At 44.2% G+C, this 22,776-nt stretch overlaps 1 protein-coding gene across 2 annotated transcripts in view; it reads right to left on the bottom strand.

Moving 5' to 3' along the window:
* The window catches only part of DNAAF9 (dynein axonemal assembly factor 9), a 107,195-nt gene that overhangs the window by 3,546 nt on the left and 80,873 nt on the right, over positions 1-22,776 (bottom strand). For both annotated transcript variants that reach the window (XM_006207334.3, XM_015241818.3), the window contains exons 28-36: positions 22,189-22,314; positions 15,508-15,545; positions 9,243-9,378; positions 7,103-7,189; positions 5,310-5,416; positions 4,911-4,985; positions 2,768-2,973; positions 1,551-1,616; positions 400-493 (exon numbers count right to left, since the gene is read on the bottom strand). In XM_006207334.3, coding sequence (XP_006207396.1) covers positions 400-493; positions 1,551-1,616; positions 2,768-2,973; positions 4,911-4,985; positions 5,310-5,416; positions 7,103-7,189; positions 9,243-9,378; positions 15,508-15,545; positions 22,189-22,314 — 935 coding nt within the window. The remainder of the gene's footprint in view (positions 1-399; positions 494-1,550; positions 1,617-2,767; positions 2,974-4,910; positions 4,986-5,309; positions 5,417-7,102; positions 7,190-9,242; positions 9,379-15,507; positions 15,546-22,188; positions 22,315-22,776) is intronic.

The raw sequence follows: 22,776 nt of genomic DNA, 5'->3' as shown, positions 1-22,776 counted from the left end.
ACCTGTGATGGGGGGTGGAGCAGGGCCCTTCACGAGATCTTAGAACTGAGCCCTTCAGCTCTCACCAGCACACAGCAGCACCCCATCCATCTTTTCACAGATTAACTACTGTAATCAGACCTAGTCTCCAACTTGTAAATTATGACTCCCTGATGACCACAGAACTCAGGATGTCACCAGAGCTGCATGTAAACCACAACCCACCGTATAACCTCAGCCATCACTGAATGAAGGAGAAATGTAATTTTCATGACTCTAAGAGGACAAAATGAAACGTCTGCCTCTGTTGCTTGCTGTCTATTCCCAGAATCCAGCCTGCACAAGGGGCTGGGCTGTGGTGGCTCTTACAGCCAGGCTTTCACATCTCCCCAGCCTCTCTGCCCCAGATTCCAAGGATACGTGGGTGAAAATCAGTCTTGTCACCAAAGAAGTTGACAAATTGGGTGCCATTATAGAAGTAGCCTGCAGGTAGGGGGTCCAGGTGGCGCTTCACCTGTAGAAAAAGGGTCTTGTTAGAATTATCTGACCATTTTTAAAATCATTCACTCATTGATTAAAAACAAAAACAAACAAGCCTAGCACCTGCGCCAGACAGCCCACTTTGCCCCGGGGAAGACCAGACGTGCCAGGAAATGAACACCTGCCCCCAGCAGCCGTCAAGCAATGACTGATGGAGGTTCCCCCAGATCTCAGGGAGGAACTCTGGGCGTTCCTAATGTGATTAAGCCCCAGGAGCCTACAGTGGTACTGGTATGACAATACCCTTCCCTTCTCTCTTACTTTTCCACTTTCCTTTTAAGTGTCTTCTAGAATCATTTCCAAAATAAACCACCTGCACTCAAATCCTTGCTTAAGGTCTGCTTCTGGGGAACACACACTGCAAGGACTGCCTTCTGAGGTGCCCAGTGTCCTCACCAAGAACACCCAGAGTTCCCCAGGCCCTGGAGTCCCAGAGTCCTGCCCCACCTGCTCATTACCAGGACTGGTGGACACAGCTCACGCTGAGGCCTGGACTCTCTGACCCTTACAGCCTCTGCCTCCAAATCCATCAAGTCCTCAGTGGTGATGGGGACTGGGGCTGAGCCTGGGAGTCAGCCTGGAGACTGAGCGGGCTCACTGAGGGGCCTCTCATCCTGGCCTTAGGCTTCTACAAACTGCCCACGAGCAGCTTCTGGATCTAGACAGTTTTCTCCTGGGCCCTCACTGGTTTATCTGTGGTTTGTCTAGGACAGAGGAATGGGAGGAGGAAAGGACTCCTGCACGTACTTGAACAGGGTGACAAAACAGCTCCACACCACTTGTTCCTCCCACAGGCACCAGTTCTCCTCAGTCTCAAGCCCATGTCATCCTGCCCTCCTCCTCCCTGAGGCTGCAAGGCCAGATGGGCTAAGGTTTCTCTTTACCCAGCTTCCCTCCGTGGCCTGAGAGAAGCAAGACCTCCAGCATGCCCTACAAGCAGCTTGCCTCAGTTGGGAATCCTAAAGGATGGAGCTGTGCAAGAAGAGCCTTGGGACACTGAGGGGTGTGGGCCCCCAGGGCAGGGGACTCACATGGATGTTCCTGATCTCCTGCTGGGTCAGCATCCCTCTGGTCTTCAGGGCTTTCCTCTGAGGTTTCTGTGCAGAGATGTAAAGAGGTGTCAGGTCCCAAGAGAGCTGATGGAGTACCTGGGAGGGTGAAGGCTCAGAGCTCTGGGGACGAGCTATGTGACTAAGAACCCAGTGGAGGAGAAAGCACGAGTACGGTCATGCCTGGATACAACATCCAGCCCATCTGCCCCTTAAGACCACCTTCCGGCCGTGGAGTCTTACGTGCCAGGGGGAAAAAGTGGTAGGAGAGAGACTGGTGCTTTTGCAAACAGGCATGTTTCTACCTCTGCAGATTCTCAACCCTAAGCCAGTGAGTGACAGACATGCAGACAAAAGAACAACACAAAGTCCCATAGCCAGATTCTCACAGATTCCCACTCATTTAAGAGTTTATCCAGTGAGTCTGAAAAAGACACAGCCTGCAGGCAGCCATCCCTTAGAATAGAAGACAGGTTCCAACTGGGCATCTACGGAAGACCCAGGCTCTACTTCCAGTTCTAAAAGCATAAGCTTAACCCATAAGGCTGTGCAAAGAGGCTTAGCACCCAAAGTTTGCAGCATATTAGAGAATTTTAACTCCAGTCTGGATTTTTCTTTGTAGTATGGGGCGAAAGATGCTTGTGCAGATCCACAGCAAGCCCCCTCTTTCCCTGCACCTGTCTCCAGGGCCTCCAGGCTTACTGCTACCTATGCTTGGAGTCCTGGTTTATAAAGGGCTCTAAGCATATTTTTGTTCTTTCTCCTTTCTGGAGAGAGAACCGAAGTACAGGAGACCCTGGGCTCAGAACACAGGAGAGCCTTTGAATAAGGTTCAGTTAAGAAAAGACATTTTGCATTTAGAACACCAAACTGATCCACAGTCCACATGGAACAACTAAGTTTCACCTAGGTCCCAGTTAAGCCACCTAATAACTCCAGTCTGCCTTGGGAAGTAGCACTGGAAATGGCTGTGAGAACTTGGGCTCTCAGGGCAGGCAGCAAAACAACGGCCTAGACTTTGCACCAGGGGCTTCCTCCCACTCTCAGAGAGTCCCTGAAAATGCTGGCTGAGCCTGGGAGGAGTGAGCCAGTGGGGAGGCACCAGGGAGAAGGTGGAGGGGCTTCTGCCCCAGGGCCAGGAGCAACCCTGAGGTGTGCTGGTCATATTGTGCCAGGCCTGTCTGGGCTTCGGAAACCACCTGCTTAGCTGACTGCCTCAGCCAATCCTTGACGCTTTCTTCCTTCAGGGAGCAGCCGATGAACACAAGGTAGTATTCCTGCTGCCCACCGCTGCCTTGTGGTGTGCTTCTGGGGTCAGGCGGCGGCGTGGGTCCCTCCAAAACTGGCACGATACTCAAGGAATTGGCCAGAGTATTGTGGCAGACCTCCATGGTCCTCTCAGAGTCTGCAAGGAGAACTCATTAGTCCCTGAGACCCTGCCCCAAAATGGTAAGGTTACAGTAAGACTCTAACAGTGCAGCTGGTCAGGGACAGATTCATGAGATGTGCAGGAGGGATAACTGACATGACAGGGAGCAGATTAGAAGGGACAGAGTAAGGAGGAACAATGTATGTTTCTAGCTCGGCTGACTGGGTGATCAGGTGGACACCACTAACCCAGAAGGGGACTAAAGAGGAGGAAAAGGTTTGCAGGTGGGAGAAGAAAGAGCCTGACTTTGCATCTGCGGTATTTGAAAGACTGCAGCACCTTGAGTGGGAGGCGTCCATGCAGTCATTAGAAGGAGGGGGTGGCTCCTGTGGAAGAGGTAGTTGAGAGAAGCAAGGAAAAGCCCCCCTTGTAGAGGTGAAGGGGATGGGTCTCAGCTGAGGCCTGAGGCCAAGGGAGGAGGGCACGGCCAGTAGTACAAGTGCTGCAGGAGGGTCACGCAGGTGTCCACAGGGAAGATGTGACTGGGTTTACAGGCTGAGGAGCTCGGGGCTAGGACTTACTGGAGACAAAAGAAAAGGGCAAGGTCCCCAAAAGGTATGATGAGAAAGGGACCTAAAACAGAGGTTAACCTTGAAGAAGAAAGGGTCTAAATAAAGAAGAAAAGGAGGTGATGATGTGGGAGAGGGAAGATGAAGGCATTAAGACCTCTGAAGCAAGTGAGGGGCTGTCTGTCGGAGCCTGAGGGAAGTGGGTTTGACCAAAGTTTCAGATTCAGTAGCATAAACTCAAAGGTTAAGGACCTTGTCAGAGTTTTTATACAGCCTCTGTCATCTAATTCTTCTAGCTGAACCCAGATAATCCCACGCTTACAACTCTCAGTGGCTCCCTACAGCAGACACTCCTTGGTTTCCCGCCCAGCATCACCCCTCTTCCTCTAATACCAGTTCCCCATTGGGTGATGGGTCCCAGAAGGCATGGCAACTCAATCCTGGCCAGTGAGAGAAGTCTGCTGAGGAACTGATGAAGACACCCACGGGAAGAGCCAGCCTCTTGCATCAGCTGGGTGCTGTGTCTGGATGTGGTACCTAGACCTGCATTCCTAGCTGGCAGCCATGAGGGGTGGGGACCTAAGGGAAAGCCGACACCAAAAATGGAAGAACACAAAGCCATACATTATGTGGGCCTTCAGTGGCCTTGCTAAGCTGCTCGACTGCTTGGCTTCTTGCTAGGTAGCTAACACCTGCTAGCTGAGTCGGGGTTTGTTGTAACAGCCAAAGATGCCCTACCAGATACACTCCCTCTCACTTCCCCCACCAGGCCCCAGCCACAGCAAACCCGTTCTGGCTCCTGCTATGTGCCCCTCGGGTCCACAGCACCTGCTGTGCCTTTTCCCTGGAATATTCTCCCCTTTCTCAATGCTGAGATGATTAACTCCTTGTTTTGACACCTTCCCTGAACCCCAGCTGAAGACAGACAGACTTTAGGTCGTGAGGGCTTCAGAGGCCTAAGGCTAACAAACAGGTCTGCTGAACAGAAGGGAGAAGGCGAGCAGAAGGCTTGCAGGCTTTGGTAGAAATGGATTCAGAGCTGGAGGGCTCAGCACTGGGTAGCTCCTGATGATAGTTCCAGGAGGAGACCATGGATGGCTCAAAAGGGCTGGGGTACGACTTTCTGACAAGGAAGTCAAGGAGCTGTGAGGAGAGGCCTTAGACAAGTTCATCCGGGGGAAGGAGAACAGCTCCTCCACTGCGGAGCAACGAACCTGGAGAAAGGTCGGGACCCTGACCGAAGGGATGACTAGAAGAGCCTGATGGTGTAAGACCCAGAGGGGAGGGGTCTTTGAGAGAGAGGCTGAGAGGCATCAGTGGTCTGCAAAGCACCAGCAGAGGCTATGAACTCATGAGATATGAGTACTGCACAGTGTAGAGCTCCCAAACCCAAGCCCCAGTTACCTGAAAACTTTACTTTGCCCAGGATGTGGTAGATGTTTCCAGAGAAGGGACTTGGCTTGATGGAGGACTGAATTGCTGGTGGAGGAAGAGGACAAAGCTGTTACCCACCTGGGGGCAGAGGCCAAGCCTAGGGCGGCACAGCTGGGAGGGTTAGGGACTGGGAAGGGGCCATACTCTAGGGTCCAAGGTTCACAGGGACCCCCACCAGATCCTCCCCAGTGTCTCTGCCGCAGTTCCCAGGAGTAGGGAATCCTGAGTCTTCAAACGCCTCTGCCCGCTGTCAGATCCAAATGGTGAGAAGAGGCAGCACACAATACTAAATGGTGCCGCCAGGAAGTAAGGACAACTCTGGAGTGTTCTTTTACCAGTGTCTGGGACATGTCCCAGCCAAATGCTTACCTTTACACTTGGCCACAAAGCGAGTCTTCTCCAAAGGACGGCCAAACCATACGCAGATCTGAACCATTAGTGGAAAGACTGATCCAGCATCAAATTTGCCTTCATACCTTAAAAGGTTTAAAAAATTCTAGGTGTAAGTAATTGGGGTTTTGCATGTATTACATATTACATTGGGAAGAACATTTATTCCATAATACTTGAATTCTCCCTTACTTGTATGCCATTTTGTGTACAAAACCCTTATTTGAAAGAATTTACATCTCTTTTGTCTTGAGATTGGGAAGCATGTTTGCTCCATTAAAGCAGGGAGGTCTCACCTCCTTTAGACTAGTAACTCCTTAAAGTCAAAGACCCCTTCTACCTTTGAAGTCTGCCAGTGTTCCACCTGGGGGTTAGGGGTCCCTAATGATACCCTTGGAGCTCTTCCTCAGGAACTTTCTTTTTAGCTAAGATGTAACTGTCTTGTTCAGGCATAAGGAATGATTCACTTACCCTTTTTTTAAGTAAGTAAGATGTGACTCAAATTAGAGGTTCCTTCTAAAAATATGCCTGAAAACCTTCAAAACTACATACTGATCTCTGGTTTTCTGCTTTTTTTGTTATTGTTGTTGTTTGCTAACAGAACAGTATAATCAGTTTTTTGCTGGTACAAAATACTGATGTCACGGGTGGTTGGAGGATATAGAGAGGGGTCGGAGGGAAACGAGTAAGGATAATAAAGATGATCTGAGTGAACATGAGGGATCAATTTTGGCTAAGTTTTAATAGCTGTCTTCCCCTGAATCTTCAAACTAGTTATCCATACTGTACAGGGACGAATGCAGCAGGATGGTTAGGAGTGTAGGCTCTGGGGCCACACAACTTGGGCCTGAAACCCAAGTCTCTTATTTACCAGCTGTGTGACTCTGGACAAGTCATTTAACTCCTTGCTGCTTCAGTTACCTTATCTCTAAAATGAGGGAAAATGATGGAATCCACCTTGCAGGCTTGGTTTGAGGATTAATGAGATGACACTGGTTGAAGTCTTAGAGTGGCACCGTCAAGAGAACTTTCTGTGATGATGGAAATATTCTGGATCTGTACTGTCCAACATGGTAGCTGCTAGCCACAGATACCTTATTAAGCACTTGAAATGTGGCTTGTGTGACTGAAAGGCTGAATTTTAAATTTTGTTTAATTTTTATTAATTCATTTATGTTTTATTAAATAGCCAAATATGGCTAGTGGCTCCAGTACTGGAGAGTGAAGTCTTAGAACAATGTGCAGGACACTGTACATGCTCAAGCGATGCTGGAAATATGATGGCAGTGCACGTCACACTCTTCCCTCCTCCTCTCCCGTCTGGAGGACAGGTTGAGGCTGGGAGGCCGGCTGCAAAGAAGAGAACATCCCCTGGGCCACAACAGCAGGGAACCTACCTAGCAGATGGGAACCCTAAAGGACTGACCATTCTCAGGAGTGACTCTCACCTGGGAGGGTTAGAGCTCCCTGGTTCCATGCCAGCCACCTCACTCTCACTAGACGCTAGAGGAACACAGGATACTGTTGTGCCTGGTGCCTATGACTCCTTAAGTCTCAACAACCAGAAAAGGTCACAATTTGGAGCCCAAGATGTGGAGCATTGGGTTTGGCAAGGCCAGTGGCTATTAGAACATGGCAGGTTGTTCCAGCCACCACTGCCACCCTCGTAAAGCACACCTGGTATTTTCACTTTCTCTTTTTTTTTTTCTGTAAATAAGTAAATCACTGGGTTTACAAAGAAATCTTAGCTACTTTTCAATGATGATACTTGCCAGCCAGGGTACATTAAATATCGAGATCGTAGCATCTGAGGACTTGAAAAACTATTTTCTGAGAGAATCAGCTCAATGTCTTCATTCCTTTGAAAATATACAGAAAACCCAGGTTAATTAGGACTATTACCCTTAATCCGCAGTTTGCTTCCTCTCCACATCCCCATTTACACATACAAGCACATTCACATACATTTCCCCCATTATTTCACACCTAAATACTTCAGTATACATCGCTAAGAACAAGGACATTCTCTAACAGAACCACAATACTATTACCACATCTAAAGAGTTTAATACTGAGGACTAGCAGCACTGATATCACCTGGGAACTTGCTGGAAAAGCAGGATCTCTAGCCTACTCCAGACCTACTGAATCAGCACCCTCATTTTAATAAGATCCCCAAGAGGCTCATATGCACTTAAAGTGAGACCCATTAATACACATCTATTTCCAAGGAGGCTCAGGCTCCAACCAAGAATTGCTCACCGAATTTGCCATCTTTATTTTCTTTCCATCTGGAACAATTCCTCTAACTTTTCACTTTGTTTCTCATGGAGTTCACATTTTTGAAGAGTACATGGATTTGTCTGGTGACTTCCTCATGATTAGAGTCAGTTAAACAACTCTGGCAAGATGAATGGCCAGGTGATGATGTGTGCTTTCCACAGAGTCACATGAAGGAGGCATATGATGTCAGCTTGTCCCACTAGTGGTATTGCTAAGTTTAATCATTTGGTCAATGTCATGTCTACTAGACTAGACCTCTCCACGGTGGAGGTAGTTTTCCCTCTTTTTAAGTAGTAAGTAGTCTGTGGAGTGACATACACTTTAAGACAAGTGAATATCCTTCTCCCCAACAAGCTGTCATCCACTGCTTTTAGCATCCATTGATAATTCTTGCCTAAATCAACATATGTGAAAAGTTTCAAAATGGCGACGTTCTAGTTCTGTAACTCCTTATTTATTTATTAGTTAGCATTCTTCTGTAAAAAAGACCTCTACTGTTCTGTCCCTCTCCCATCTTTTTTTAATCACCATGGACTCATTTTATTCCATGTGCTATAATCCATTATTATCATGGTTCTCTCCTAAACTTGAGCTGTCCCAAATTTGGCTGGTACAAGCTTCTTAAGCTAGCTTCCATATCCTTCTGATGCATCTCCACTAATCTTTGAGTACTTCCTTACTTTTCTGGCATAAAATGTACTAGAGTCATCTTGTACATTCACCACCTCGAACTGTAATTAGCCAATTCTCTAAGGAGTCCTGATACCTTGTAGTGGGGGATTGGTACTTAGAAACCAAAATCTAGAGGTAGAGGTATTAATTGCTACTGTGGTATTATTTCTGGTTCCTTTTAATGAAAAGAGCTAGGAAATATACATTTTTAAAAAAATAATGAATTTATATCGAGTTCTCCAGTTCAACTCCAACATTTGCAGTTTTCCCTTACTTTTCCGATTTCATGTTTCTAATCTCCCTTCTCTAATCAGAGATGTTGTTTGGAATCAGGGTTTCAACAGAGGACTATGTTCAAAAGCTACCTGAATGTGTATGTGTAGTTGTTATCACTCTGATATACAGATGGATTCATTTTTTGTTTTTATTTTTTCCCTCATTGTTGATTCAATTTTTGAATATGTAAAATATTTGCATTGCTCAAAAGTCAGAACTATATAAAAACTATACACTTTCTAGCATCCTTATTGAGCAAACAAAACTGCTATAGACCAGATGTTTTCTCTTCACACATAACACACACATACAAAGCCACTAATTCTCTATTTTTAGTTTGCAATTTGGAACAAAGTCTATGAAGTAAAGATATAATTTCTCCATGTTCTCTATACCATTTCTTTCACATCTTAACACAAGGAACATTGAGAGGGTCTTGACTGCCATTGTTCGATAAATGAGAATATGAATGCATCAAAACAAAACATCTCAAAACAATACAAGATACTGACACATGGGGTCCTCATGGTTATTTTTACACAGCACCAAAAGCACTTCAAAATCTGACTTCTACAAATGCTAGATCTTAGATACAGCAGAAAGACCTGGTGGGCCACAGCCAGAGTGCTGTATCTGAGAAAGTGGCTTGTCGTGCACAGTGAAGTCAGCTGGCAAGTTTACCTGGTGACAATCCCATTTTCTGCAAGAATGAAGGCTGCAGTAGGATTGGCAGCTCTGATGAGGCTCTGCAACTGAACAAGGAGAGGGTGCCTCTGCTCTGTGGTGTGACTCGTGAATACCACATTACTCACCAGGCCTGGGGAATAAAACCAAAAACGTCAGCCTTCAGAGTCTGATTGGGGCTAAGGGTTCGCACAAATGAGGGTCCCTGCTCCTTCCCCGGATCATCCCTTCTAGCAGCCCCCTCATGTAGACACCCCTCCCCCAGCACCATACACACAGCCATTATTCTGTTCCTCTTTCTGCCACTGCAACCTCTTGGAGTGAACAGCCTCAACTCTGTAGCTGCCTTACTTCCTAACCACCTCTGTCTTCTTAATTCTGCTTTCTAGGCGATACCTGGGGCTTTTTCATCAAAAGGCTCCTTCTAGATTCCATGTAATCAACCTCCTCAGAAACCGGTGCCAATGACTTTCACCAGTTCACTACACAGACAATTACCAAGCATAAACCATATGTCAGGTGCTAGCCATTCTCAAAGACTGCACAGTCAAGGAGTCTCACCCGTGGACCCACAATTCCAAGTTAAGTGCTAACAAAGACATTCACACAGTGGCACAGTAAGGAAGGAAGGGCAGCCCATGTATGAGAGGTTGTGGAATGAGCCCAGATCACTCCCAACCTTTCTGTGAGAAACAGAAGTAAAAGTTACAGCACTACAGAATATACAGAAATCAGAGAAGTTACCACATCCCACCACGCCAACAAAACTTTGATACCTGTTCCATACTTATTCCTATTTAATTCTATACCTAAAAAGATTCAGTGCTCATTGTCAATCTTTTTACTAGTACAGACTCGTTTTATAAACAGTTAATTTATAAGTGAATATCCCTAAACCGCGACTTCAGCTTTCCTACAAGTATCCTTGTAATTGTAAGATCCTGAATAATGAATATTCAGTGCAGAGGACTTTTACTAATACGCTTTACTTCAGTCAAGTGTTTAGTTTTTTTAAAAAAAATTAACTGTACTTAGTTTTTGAGGGCAAAACTCACAATGTGCAGAAAGGTTCACAGAGAAAACAAATTTCCTTCCTCCCCAGCCACCTTTGTCCCTTTCCTGGAGGCAAGCACAGTTATCAGAGTCTGTTCTAGAGATATGCTGGAAGTGTATATAAAATTTTTTCCTACAAATAGTGGCATACTATACTCATACTCTACTTTTCTTGTTTTTTTCACGTAAGCTATTTTTTAAAAAAAATTTCTGGTAAAGCTTCCTTCCTTAAAATCTTCTCCAGTACCTTACCCTCCCCATCCTCCTCTCATGCCACCCTCCTGTCTCCCTGTCTCTAAACTATGAGAACTTCTTTGAATGAAATAGGTGGTGCTTAAAGTACAAGGCTTATATTCTTATTTATCTTCTTCATATAAATGTAAAAAGATAGTATAATGTATAGATTAAAACATGGGCTGGAGAGCCAAGCAAACCTGAGTTTGAATTTTGGGTTCCACCAATTATTCATGGGTGACATCAGGCAAACTGCTCAACTTTTTCTCTGAGCCCAAATTTCCTCCTCTGTTACATGGGAACACATACCTCCAGGTTAGCAGTGAAATGCACATCACAGGCTACTGAGAGGAAGAACTCATTGTATGCGCCCTGTCACCACTACCACCACCATCTCATCATCTGAGAATGGGACCCTGACATGCACACCACGGGGCCTGGACGGATCCATTCCTCAGAAAGACAGAGGTGGCTGCGGTGTGTGGGCCCTGCGCCACAGCAATTAGCAACTAGTGATAATTCCTTCCTCTCACCAGTCATACTTACAAAAAGCATTCCAAAACTCTAAAGATTGAATCCACCCTCAAAAATCCCCTGGGTGCATGCCATTCATGAGTAGGGAACAGGGTTAGGAGCTTCATGACAATGATCGTGTGTTACAACGGGGACAGGGCACGCACAAAAGGCTGTATACAATATGCCTGGGACCACAGATGTCAGGAGTTAGGGCTCGACTGCTGAGCACACAACCTGCTTCCGAAGTGCTTATGGGCTGTTTGTGATCTACCTGTTCCTTGGTTCTGAGATGTGTGTCCTACTCTTTCCAGATATCTGTTAGTGCTCCACAGCAAGTCAGTCAGCCTTAGGCAGTTATGGCCCATCTGCCTCTGCACAGTGCTTGAGAGACCTCTGAGGATTCAAAGGTGACTTTCTTCAGTGGTTTCCCTTGACACCCAAGTGGTGAGTGCAGCTCGGCCTCCTCTTCTGGTCACTTGGTGAAAGGCACATCGACTGCCCAGTTCCCCAAACCTGGGACATATGGTCCATCCTCCACTCTCAGTCCCTGCTACCATTTGCCTGGTTCAAACCATTGCTCTCTCTCTCTACTTTCAGGCTTCCTTTACTACAAGTCATTCTTCCTACTGTAGTCAGAATTAGCTTTCAGAAACATAAACTTGATCAAATCATTTCCCTAATTGGAATATTTCAATGCATTTCAATTCCTTTTAGGCTAGCATCTAAACTTCCCAGCTGCCTGGCCTGTCTGCCACGCTGCACTTCTCCAAGGCCCTGGGCGTACTCTAGTCACCATTAGGCCTTCAGTCTTGCTGTCCCTTCTGCCTGGAACCATCTTTTCCCTACTTTTTGTTGGGCCAACTCCTCCAATAGGTGTAGATAATTTGAATAGCACCTCTTCCAGAAGTCTTTTCTAATCCCCCACGACTGGGTTAGAGTAGGTATTAGATAAAGGTCTGCTGAATCAATGAACGAATAAACCAACTATATAAAAAATACATGCAATCCGACCTCCGAGGCAGCTGCCTGAACAGCTAAGCTGTGGGCACCCACATGCCAAAATTTTTCCCACTTGCTAGTCTGAGCAAGTCTCATTCTTCAGATAGCCACCTGAAAAGGTTTCTAATTTATTGGTATATACATATTTTTGGTACAAAATTCATAAGCTTCAGTATAAAGTTTCTTCTTCCCTGTTCCTCTGGCATCCTGGGCCTTATTTCTCCTCCCCAGAGGCAACCACTAATAACCAGATTTGGGGTATGCCTTCTCAGATAGTCTATGCATATACACGTATACAGGAATAAACAGAACCACATTTTCTTAACAGCTTCTCCCACACTTAAAACTTCTATCCTCAAGGTCTTCATGTATGACCTAGGTATGGTAACATAAGACTTAGGAACTCAAATGGAGAATAGATTAGCCCTTTGTTTATTCTGTTTTAAAAAGGTTTCTCACGTGTCTTTCTGTTCAGAAGCTTTAACATTAAGATGGACCACCAGCAGCCAGAACATCAGGAAAACCTCCTAATGAAGATGTCTGTGCTCCCAATTCCCATTTAAAAAGGTCATTCTGGAGGCTGCCAGGAGGCAGTGAGGACAGCCTGGTGAGCCCAAAGCCAGAAGGCCATGTTCTGCTGCAGCCACAGGAAGTAGCTGGGACCTCTGAAAGCTGAGTAAGGCAAGGTCAGGCGGCCAGGTCCAGGATGTGGCACAGTGGGGAAGCAGGCAGGGTTCTAGAAGGCTCAGCACATTCCAGAGACAGCAGACAGGGGAGCTGGCTCTTACAAGAGGCCCATGAGATTCCCAGCGCTGGAAGACTAGAACAGCTGTGGTGGATCTTGCAGTGAGGAACCAGAAAAGGCTGAGAGAAGATTTATAAAGGCCATAGGACTCTGTTTATTATCTTCCTGGGCAAAAGAAACTGGAGAGTCTAACTAGCGCAAATGCCAACCCAAGCGGCACCCACCAGGGCCACAAGCACAGGCCTGGCCTGCTCAAGGAAAGACTAGGGTCTGGGTCTCTGACAAACACCTTGCCCAAAGTCCTGTTTGCCCCTTAAGTATCATGTAGATAAACCCTGTGGGCTTCAGATTCTAGGTCAGGAATTGGACATAGAAAACGGGTTTTTCTTTATGGGGAAACAAGCAAAAGGATTATCTCCAGCATTCCTTAGGCCAGCTATGCAAACTGCTACCTGCCAAGAGGAAATGCCATCCTAGAGGCAAGGTACAGCAGTTATCTGGAGCACAGGGTGAAGAGGTCACGACGGGCAGTTTCATCTTGCTTGGGCCAGGAGCTTCCTTCTGCTCTGTATCAAGAAGTGGATACTTGGATTTGGCCAATGTCTCATCAGTCTGGGCAGTGAGTGAGCAGCCTGGCCAGGCTGGAGAAACGACTCTGAGGTCTGTCCGACCATCTCATTATGGTTAAAGGCTTCCAGAAGCCCAGGAGAAAACAAATTTGACTTCTTTTGTCTATCTACAGATACATCTAAAAGCAGGCCACATTAGTAAAATATCTGCGCTCTGCTTTCAAGCCAGCATTATAAACAGCTTTGCTTGTTGTTTAAGCACTGAGATTATTTCCTAATCCTTGGATTTCTGTAATACACATCATCTTGGGGCTGCAATATAGTGGTTTTCTCATCATAAAATAATCCCTTGTTGTAAAAGCAATGAATCTAGGAGCTTGTCTCATGAACAGGAACAAAAGGAGGCAATTGCTCCTTCAGGACATGAAATGTCTGTCTTCTGCTGGCAAAGTGCACCTCCAAGTGAGCCACCAAATCTCCAAGGAAAAAGAATACTTGCTTCTTACTTCTTCCCTTCCCAAACAGCCCATGCTCATGCTGTGAGCCAGGACAGACCAGTCTATAGGGTCCTCTGCACCCAGATGCAAGGGGAAGATGTTTACCAAGCACTGTCACTGCACAAGCCCCTTGTAGTTCAGAAAATATCATATATGGCCTCAAGGTCATGTGCCCACATCTGATCACATCCCTAGCTTTCTTTACAAAAGCATGGAATTTCACACATGTTGCTTTTGAACAATGAGTTGGAAGGCAGTGTTCATGAAAATGCCTACCAAATGCCAGACAGAACTCATTCTGTCTTGGCCTAAAAGGGCTTTCCTCCTGTAATACTGGCCCAGGTTCATGGACAGTAAAGACAGAGCACTTCCCTAAGGCTGTTCACCAGGACAGCCCGATCATCTTTCCCCACATGCAAAAACTGCAGAGGGAAACCAAAGGAGAAAGTACCAAGGAGTCAAGGTGCACCAGGGTGGCAATAAACATGTGGACAAGGGGATGACTACAGTTCACTCGCTTGGCTTTGATCATAATCTCCATACACGTACCTAAGGACAGCTCTCCTTGGTTATCTTTTGGACCTGTTTTGTCCCATGCATTCTATTTCAAGGATACTGCCAATCTTCCCAATCTCCCTAGCTAGAAACCTGGAAGTCATCCCAGGTACCTCCTTTCTCAACTCAGGCTCCACATCTAGTTCATACCAGATCCTATTGACCCACCCCCATAAAACCTTTTTAATCTACCTGGGTGGACACTGTGGATAGATCCAGCCAATCTCCATTCAACCCTGCTTCTGGGGTGCAGTGCCTAGAAAGCTATAGAGGCCTCTAAAAGCTGGACTTGAGACTCCCTGGTGCAGCAATCCAACACACATTCTTCTCTCCAGTGACCCAGCCGCCTGCCCTGCACAGCCCCCAGCTCAGTTCTTTGAAGACAACAGCTCTGGTATGCTCTGTTGCCTCCACTCCCTGTAGACTGGCAATGGGATCAGCAGAACAAAATTGTGCTGGAGATGCCGAGTTATTTTCTTCTGTCTGATTTCTACATGTTGGGGTATTTAAGGAAGCCCAGACTCTAGGTCTTCTGACAACCACAAGCATCTTGTCACTACTGTAGGAAATTCAGAATTTATTCTGAGTCTCCAGCCACCATAGATAATATGACTAAAAAGTACTGCTTCCAGGGTTGCCAGAAGGTAGGACAATGCAAGGTTGACTGTAATCTACAGGATGGGTGGTTTATCTAAATGTTATCAAGGAGCTGTGGAAAATTTCAGCGTACGTAGCAGGGAATTAAGGGAGAAGGTCTTACTGGACCATACTCTGCACTCATGGGACAGGAGAAATACATCAAGATCTTGCTGATTCAGAGGTTAGGAATACCTACTCAGTCCACAGATATTAGCTGGAAGGCCAGAGTAAACTTAAGACCAGCTCCGAAGAGGTGTTGCCATGGCATCATATTATCTGCCTACCAAATACAATAAAAGTAAAAAAAAAAAAAATGCCAAAGTTTTCCCTGGACCAGTTTTTTGTTTTGTTTTGTTTTAGATTTCAGAATGGTGCATGGGAGCATAAAGAAAAGTCTGCTGCATCTAAACAGAAACTGAAAGGCATGCAGGCAGGAAGTGAAGCATGTTGCTTACCTTGTGAACACTGGTCAAGACATTTAGGAAAGAGAAATCTAGGGAGAAAAAAAGAAATATTTTAAAACTATTAATCTCAAATTTTTCACTGATTATTTCTCACAAAAACGTGAGTATCACTAACATACAGGAAGACGTACTCAGTGGGGCAACTGGTAGGCAACACTGAGCATTAAGGATAGTCATGTTTGTCTGTTTCCATTTTTATTTTTCTATTGAAATATTCTTTAAATTTTGTAGCGCTTTACAATTTTCAAAAGTTTCACACAAGGATAGCCATGGTTATACAAAAGATTTTCATAGCTTTGAACCAAAGTTCCTTAAGCTAGACACCCCAAATATGGAAGTTCCCACGTGGCCAACTCTTGGTGGAATACTGAAGAGGGTACACTGGGGACAGGGTCAGCTCTCAAGACTATAGGAAATGGAGAAAGAGAGCTTGGGCTCCCTCCCAACCCCTCCAAGAGATACTGTCCTCATATTAAAGGGGAAATTTCAAGGGAAAGTGAGGAGAATTACATTTGCCTAACTACACCAGGAGTCTTCAGTACCAAAGTTGCCATGTTTCCCTTTATGTGTACAACAGAATCCTGGTTCCCCCTTAATCCCATTCTGAGCTCAAGTGAGTAAAATGCAGGAACCTGAGTGACTGCATCACAAGTGAAGCAGAAGGTGAGGGTGACTAATCCCAAGTGTGAGTTAGCTAACCAAGTGCAGTAAGCTCGAGAAAAACGCACTCTCTCGGTGCTTTAAAACTTCTAAAACATCACAGTACTCTTTTCAGCAAAGAAAGCTGACACTGATGAGAATAGGTGCCTTTTACTGAGTTCTTACCAGGGGTTGGGCACTGCAGGCAGCTCACAGACACAATTTTATTCTCACATCCACCCTGTGCCTTGGGTACTTAAAAGCTGAGAAGAGTCAATTTCAAATGGCCAAGCAAGTCAAGCACTTTGCCCATGGTCCCACATGCAGGTAGCAAGTGGGAGGGCTTATACAGGGCCCCAGGTTTGTCTGGCACCACAGAGCTCCAGTGATTTCTTCCCCTGCAAGTAAGATGCTTTCTGAAGCACCCTTCTGAATTGCTGCTGGTCTGGCTGGCAGGTATTAATGTTGTTCACAACACTGGGGGAATTTCCCTCCTGCAATTTTCTTGGTAGTGGCAAATCCTCATCTTTTAATTTGATTTCTGAAAACAGCCAGACACACACCATTTGGAACCAAATTTGGTGGATCCATGAGCTGGATGAATACCACTTTGGACTGTGGATCTAGTTCACCTGCCTGACTCCTTCATGAGTTCTGAAGAACTCCACAGAGGAAACTCCATGTGCTCTGAGCAAGGTCAAGAGCCCTGGAACAAGGAAAGAGACATTCACACCGGAGTCTCCCAAGAACAGAACTCAATGACTTCACTGCACCCACAGCCCACTGAATGGCCGGCTGCACAGCAAACACGTTCTTACAAAGTGTCTGTCCCCATCAAGTATCTGTTTAGAGTATGTGCCCTTAAAAGCCCTTCTCAGGGCCCTGCTTGCTTTCTCACAGCAGTCCACATCAATTCACACCAAGACAGCTTAGACAAGGCTGAGCAATGCTCCCCCTCAAGGCATCTTATCCAATCACAGGCTGGATGCTCACGTTCTACACCTCTGACAGGGTAGGGTCATTAGGCTGCTCATTTCATTCCATTTTATTTTAATGGAGGTACTGGGATTGAACTCACAACTTTGTACATGCTAAGCACATACTCTACCACTGAGCTATACCCCACCGCACAAGCTGCTCACCTTAAATAGCTGCAAAGAAAGTACTGAGAACACATGGGTTTGCACATATATATGACTCCCTAAAACTGGAATGTAGTTTCTCACATCTTGGCATCTTTGGCATCCCTGTCCTTCAAATTCATATGTTGGCTTTCTTTCCTAATCCAACTATGAGTTATCATTGCTTCTTTATATTTCTTACAAATTTACATGAGTCTTTTATTATGGTACTTCCTACTGTATATCATGATTAACTGTGTACATGTCCTGGCTGTGGCATTTGGAAAATTATTTAGCTTTTCTGAACATCAGCTTCCTCGTGTTAAAATATGATAATGATGTCTACCTTAAATACCTACCACAATACCTAAGGGGGATTTTGATGCTTGAAAGGAGTAAGCATCACAGTGCCTGACAAATAGTGCAAAACAAATGTAGGCTCACTTTTTTCCTTTTCTTCGTATCATTCTCCCTACTAAACTGTAATATTATTTAAGAGCATCTGGCACAGGAGTCTTAATTACAGCAGGCAACTTTTACAACAACAAACACTGAAATAATGGATATACTGGTTACTGACCAGCTCTTTCTCTAAATAACAAAAATAGCTATAATTATAATATATTCTTTTTTTTTATATTCTTAAGCCTTATATAGATGTGGTATCATGCATTTTGTAGTGCGCCAACCAAGTACTTGATTTATATAAAATTTTAGTCAATCAATAAATGATGATACTGGTCTAATCTGCCCCCAGACACGAGTCCCACTATTCCTATGTGCATTTCTACAAAAATGTGTATACCACAAGAGCAGAGATCTGAGCTGACTTATTCCTTGTTGACCCCCCCAATGACTGTAATGGCACACAGCAGACCCTCAATACTCACTGAAAGAAATCCACTAAAGACAACAGGTTAATCTCATAAATCTCATACAGACTTGTCCTGAATCCAAACTAAGTCCACCTCTTAGATTAAAGAAGCCACACTTAACTCACCTCACCGAAAGGAAATACAAGCCCTACTATGCTCTACCTCCATCTATTTTTTTTTAAATAAAGCATGATTAGAAGCAAAGAGGCAAATTATTTTTGCTAAAGTACCCACTTTATTAAAAAAAATCCACTGAATTTAAGAGTTTAAAAACTTGATTCTCAAAATTATAAATTATAATTATAATGTAAATGTAATTTACATTAATAATTTATAATATAATTATAAATATAATATACAATCCATAATTAACATCATACAAACCAAAGACTTGAATTCAGAATATATGAAGAAGTCTTCCAATTTAATAAAGACAAATAACCCAATTTAAAAAAATGGGCAAAGGATTTAAACACACATTTCTCCAAAGAAGATGCTGATAAGCAAGTGAAAGAATGTTTGATATCATTTGTATGAGGTAATTCAAAACCACAAGGAAATACTACTTCACATTAGGATGGCTAAAATAAAAAAGACAGACAATAACAAGTATTGGTGAAAATGTGGAGAAATTGGAACCCTCATACATTGCTGATGAGGATGTAAATGGTGCAATGGCTCTGGAAAATAGTTTGCAGTTCTTCAAAAAGTTAAATGTATAGTTACCATATGACCCAGAAATTCCACTAAAGAAAACAGAAACCATATGACCATATCAAAACTTGTATAAACATTCAAAGCAGTATTATTTATAGTAGCCAAAAGGGTAAAAAAGATGTGATATATCCATACAATGGAATATTTGTCCATAAAAAGGAATGAAATACTTATCTATGCTACAGCATGGGTGAACCTTGAAAACACTATGCTAAGTAAAAGAAGCCAGACACAAAAGACCACATATTGTATGACTTCATTTATAGGAAATGTGAAGAATAAGCAGACCCACAGAAACAGAAAGTAGACTAGTTGCCAGCAGTTCGGAGGAGGAAGGAATGAGGAGTGACTAAATTGCACATTTCAAAAGAGTGAATTTTATGGTATGTGGATTACATTTCAATAAAGCTGTTGCATTAAAAAAGAAAAGCAATATATATAATACTATAAAATATCAAATGGTTTCCCCATCAGCCAGCATTTGTCCCCAAGGAACTGATCATTTCACAGAAGGGACCACTATTAACAGCTTGGTATGTATCCTTCTAGGTATTTTCTATGCATATACATATGCATATACATATTGCTTTGACAATGTGCTTTTCTTACTTTATAAAATATTATGGCCATTTTTCCATGTTAGTACATAAAAATCCACTTGATTTTAAAAAATATCTGCATAGCATTCCATCATATGAATATCCCCAAATTTAACCAGTTTTTTATTAACAGGCATTTGGATTATTTCCAGTTCTTTGATATTATTAACAGTGTTGCCTTGAACATTGCAGAGCACACTTGACATACTTCAGACTGCTCCGTACCTTCTAACCACCTTTTCCATTTTCCAGGCTTGGACTTAGGAAAGGAAGCCTGTCTCTCGTAAATGGCAGAAAACTTCTTCCCCAGCCTTTCTTGCAGTCTGGTGCAGGCATGTGACCTAAGTTCCACCAGCTAGACTCCAAGGGGCACTGAGCGCAGTGAGTGAGAGAATGTGGGGTAAGCAGACTCCGTTTTTCTGGTAGAGGAAGTGGCTGAGACATCCCCTTCACTGGGGCAGTCCTGCAGGAGGTTTGAGTGTTGCTCCTGGCTGCCTAGTCAACACAGACTGACCCTCCTGGAGACTCTGCAAGCTGTTATGTCATTTAGTAAATCCCTCCCCAGCTAAACATGCTGGAGTGGCCCTACTGTTTGGAATTAAGAATTCTGCCTGAAACAAATACCCCTATACATATATATTTTTGCTCATTTGTACAAATATAACTGTACGATAAAATTCTAGCAATGGAATAGCCACATTTGTTTCCAAAGAGATATCATTTTACAGTCCTATCAATAGTGCATAAAAAATAAAAAGTGTATGGATGTATGTATTTTCCTACGCTGTTGCTGTGCAATAAATCACCCCAAAACTAAGTGGCTTAAAATAATGATGATTTATTATTTCTCATGATTCTGTGGGTTGTTTGGGTGTAGGGCAGCTCAGCTGGGGCTGATGATTGTCTAAGATGGTCTCCCTCACAGGCCCAGCTGGGGTCTCAGTCTAGATGGTAGGAATGGATGGCTGGGCCTCTCTCTCCTCACCGTCTTTCATCCTCCAGCAGCCTAGCCCAGGCTTTTTCATAATGCGGTCTTAGTTCCCAGAAGCAAGAAAGGGCAAGCCCCAGTGGGTAAATGCTTTTCAAGCCTCTGCTGGTTTCAAGCTTTTTAATGTCTCACTGGCCAAAGCCAAGTCACAACGTCCAAGTCCAAATTCAGAGGGTAAGAAGTAGATTCAACTCTTCAGCTCTTGACAGAAGGAGATGCTTTTGTTGTGGTTGTATTTTTAATCTACCAGAGTTGGCCATGCAAGCATTTTTTTTTTTAATTTATGGGCTTAACACTGGCTACTTACTTTTTTCTTAACGGAATGGGCTTAACTTTATTCAGTAATTTTCTATTCTTGACCATGGGTCCCCTAATTCTCTTATTCTATTCCATGTGCACCCCCATGCGCCTGGAACAGAATAACTCCACATCCCATGTACATGAGCCAATCATTAGTTTTCTAACAGAGCATTATAGTAAATTACTCTCTGGATGGAATTAAGAAGTTTGGAAAATTCTTATTAATATCTAAAAAATCAGCAAATCTATAATCTGATTTATTGACAAGTAGTATTTGTGATCTCCTATACTTCCTAACGTTTCTGATTTTGTCACTGATGTTTTTACATTCCAAAACCATAATCACACACTACAGACCTGGGATACATTCCACTAGGCTAAAGGGAGTGGAAGTCAAATAGTTCTACGAGGGGACCATGTAATGTTTGAAACTTCCCCGTTAGGAGTTCTCTGGTGATGACACAGGTACTTCCAGACAACATTGGGGCAGTATGCACTGTAAAACTGACTCAGAAAGTAACTCGGAAATGTGAGAGTAATAAAACTGATCAATTACTTAATAGCATCTCTTTGAGGAACCTACTCTAAGGAAATTATCTGAAATTTGAGAAATGTATATGGATACAGAGTTCCCACAGCATTATTTATGATAGTGAAAAGCTGGAGACATCCCATGTGACCAGCAGTGGGGAGCTGGTTGAGACAATTCTGTCCAGACACACACACAATTCCATAACCAATCAGAATGTAATTACCACTGTGAAACAGGAACACATGTGTTCACTTACATAATACGTTTATATGCTAACCTAAGAGGAAGAAAATAAAATTATATGTATACCACAATTATAAAAAAGCATCCACTTAAAAGACCAGAACAAAGTTCACAAAATTTATAACAGTTACATGGAGTTAGTGAGATTATGGGTGAATTGCTACCCAATTTTCCTTGTTGTTATATTACTTCCAAAGTATATACATAAAAAAAATCACCTGTTAGTAGTGAGAATCAATGTCACTGACTGAGGTAAGATGGGTTTAAGATGGCTTAACCATATGAAAAAGTATCTGTGAACTACTCCAGTGCCTTGGGATACAAGGCCCCTCCCCTGCAATAAAGAGGAAAAGAAAAGCCTGCCACGGACATTATTTTTTTCTGGGAGAAGCTACTTCAAGTCCCACTGCCCTAGAAAGGGTGACTTTTCAGTGCACAGAGAAAAGTGGTGAGAAGCTGCCAGTCCAAAAGGGCCTTCTGAGGACCCAGCACTAATCAAATAACAACTGTGCATTTATTATATAGAAGGTAGACTGAATCATTCCAGAAGACAAACACACATAAAGGTGTGTCTCCTTCTGGTGGGTGGGAGAAAATTGCTTTCTGTACACTTCAGCACACCACACCCTGAGGGCTGGTGGTGGTCCTCAGTATGTACCTGTGCTCCATGTAGCAGCTCAGGGGCTCCACGCACACTGTGATGGCACCAATGGTGAAGGAGGACTTGACATTTGAGTCTGGATGGGTCTGCAGGGCCTGGATGACATCAATAACATCTGTGTAGCTGGGGAAAGAGGAGGAAAGATGAGTTTACTGCTTGGGGCTATAGAGCAGGGGAAGAAGGCAGTGCTTGCTGAGCGGCTGAGCGAGCAAGGGTGGAACGAAACCAAAACAGGGAGTCTGCAACTGGATTCCTTGGGGTCACCCCACTTCATGACTTGGAGCCCCTGGAGTTCACCGTGTTTCTGTATTCTGAGTCCCATGAGACCTAACTGGGCAAGACTGAGAGGAAAATGCCCACTCCCCACCCGTCTGAGGGAAGCCTGCAGTGACCCTGGGGCTCTGAGGGCGGGATTAGGTGTCTTTAGGCCTCTTTTCTAATCCAGGTAGGAGCCCCTGTGCTGGTCTGTTTTCTTTAATCGCTCTTTCCTCTCCTTCCATCTGATAGAACTGCATATGCAGGCAGGAAAAAGAGGATCAGATACCTCTCCAGGTCAGTAGACGCTTGTTGAACACCAATTGCATT

The sequence above is a fragment of the Vicugna pacos genome, chromosome 19 (assembly GCF_048564905.1).
Source record: "Vicugna pacos chromosome 19, VicPac4, whole genome shotgun sequence".
Classification (NCBI taxonomy): domain Eukaryota; kingdom Metazoa; phylum Chordata; class Mammalia; order Artiodactyla; family Camelidae; genus Vicugna; species Vicugna pacos.
This window is presented reverse-complemented; position numbering and strand designations above follow the sequence as displayed.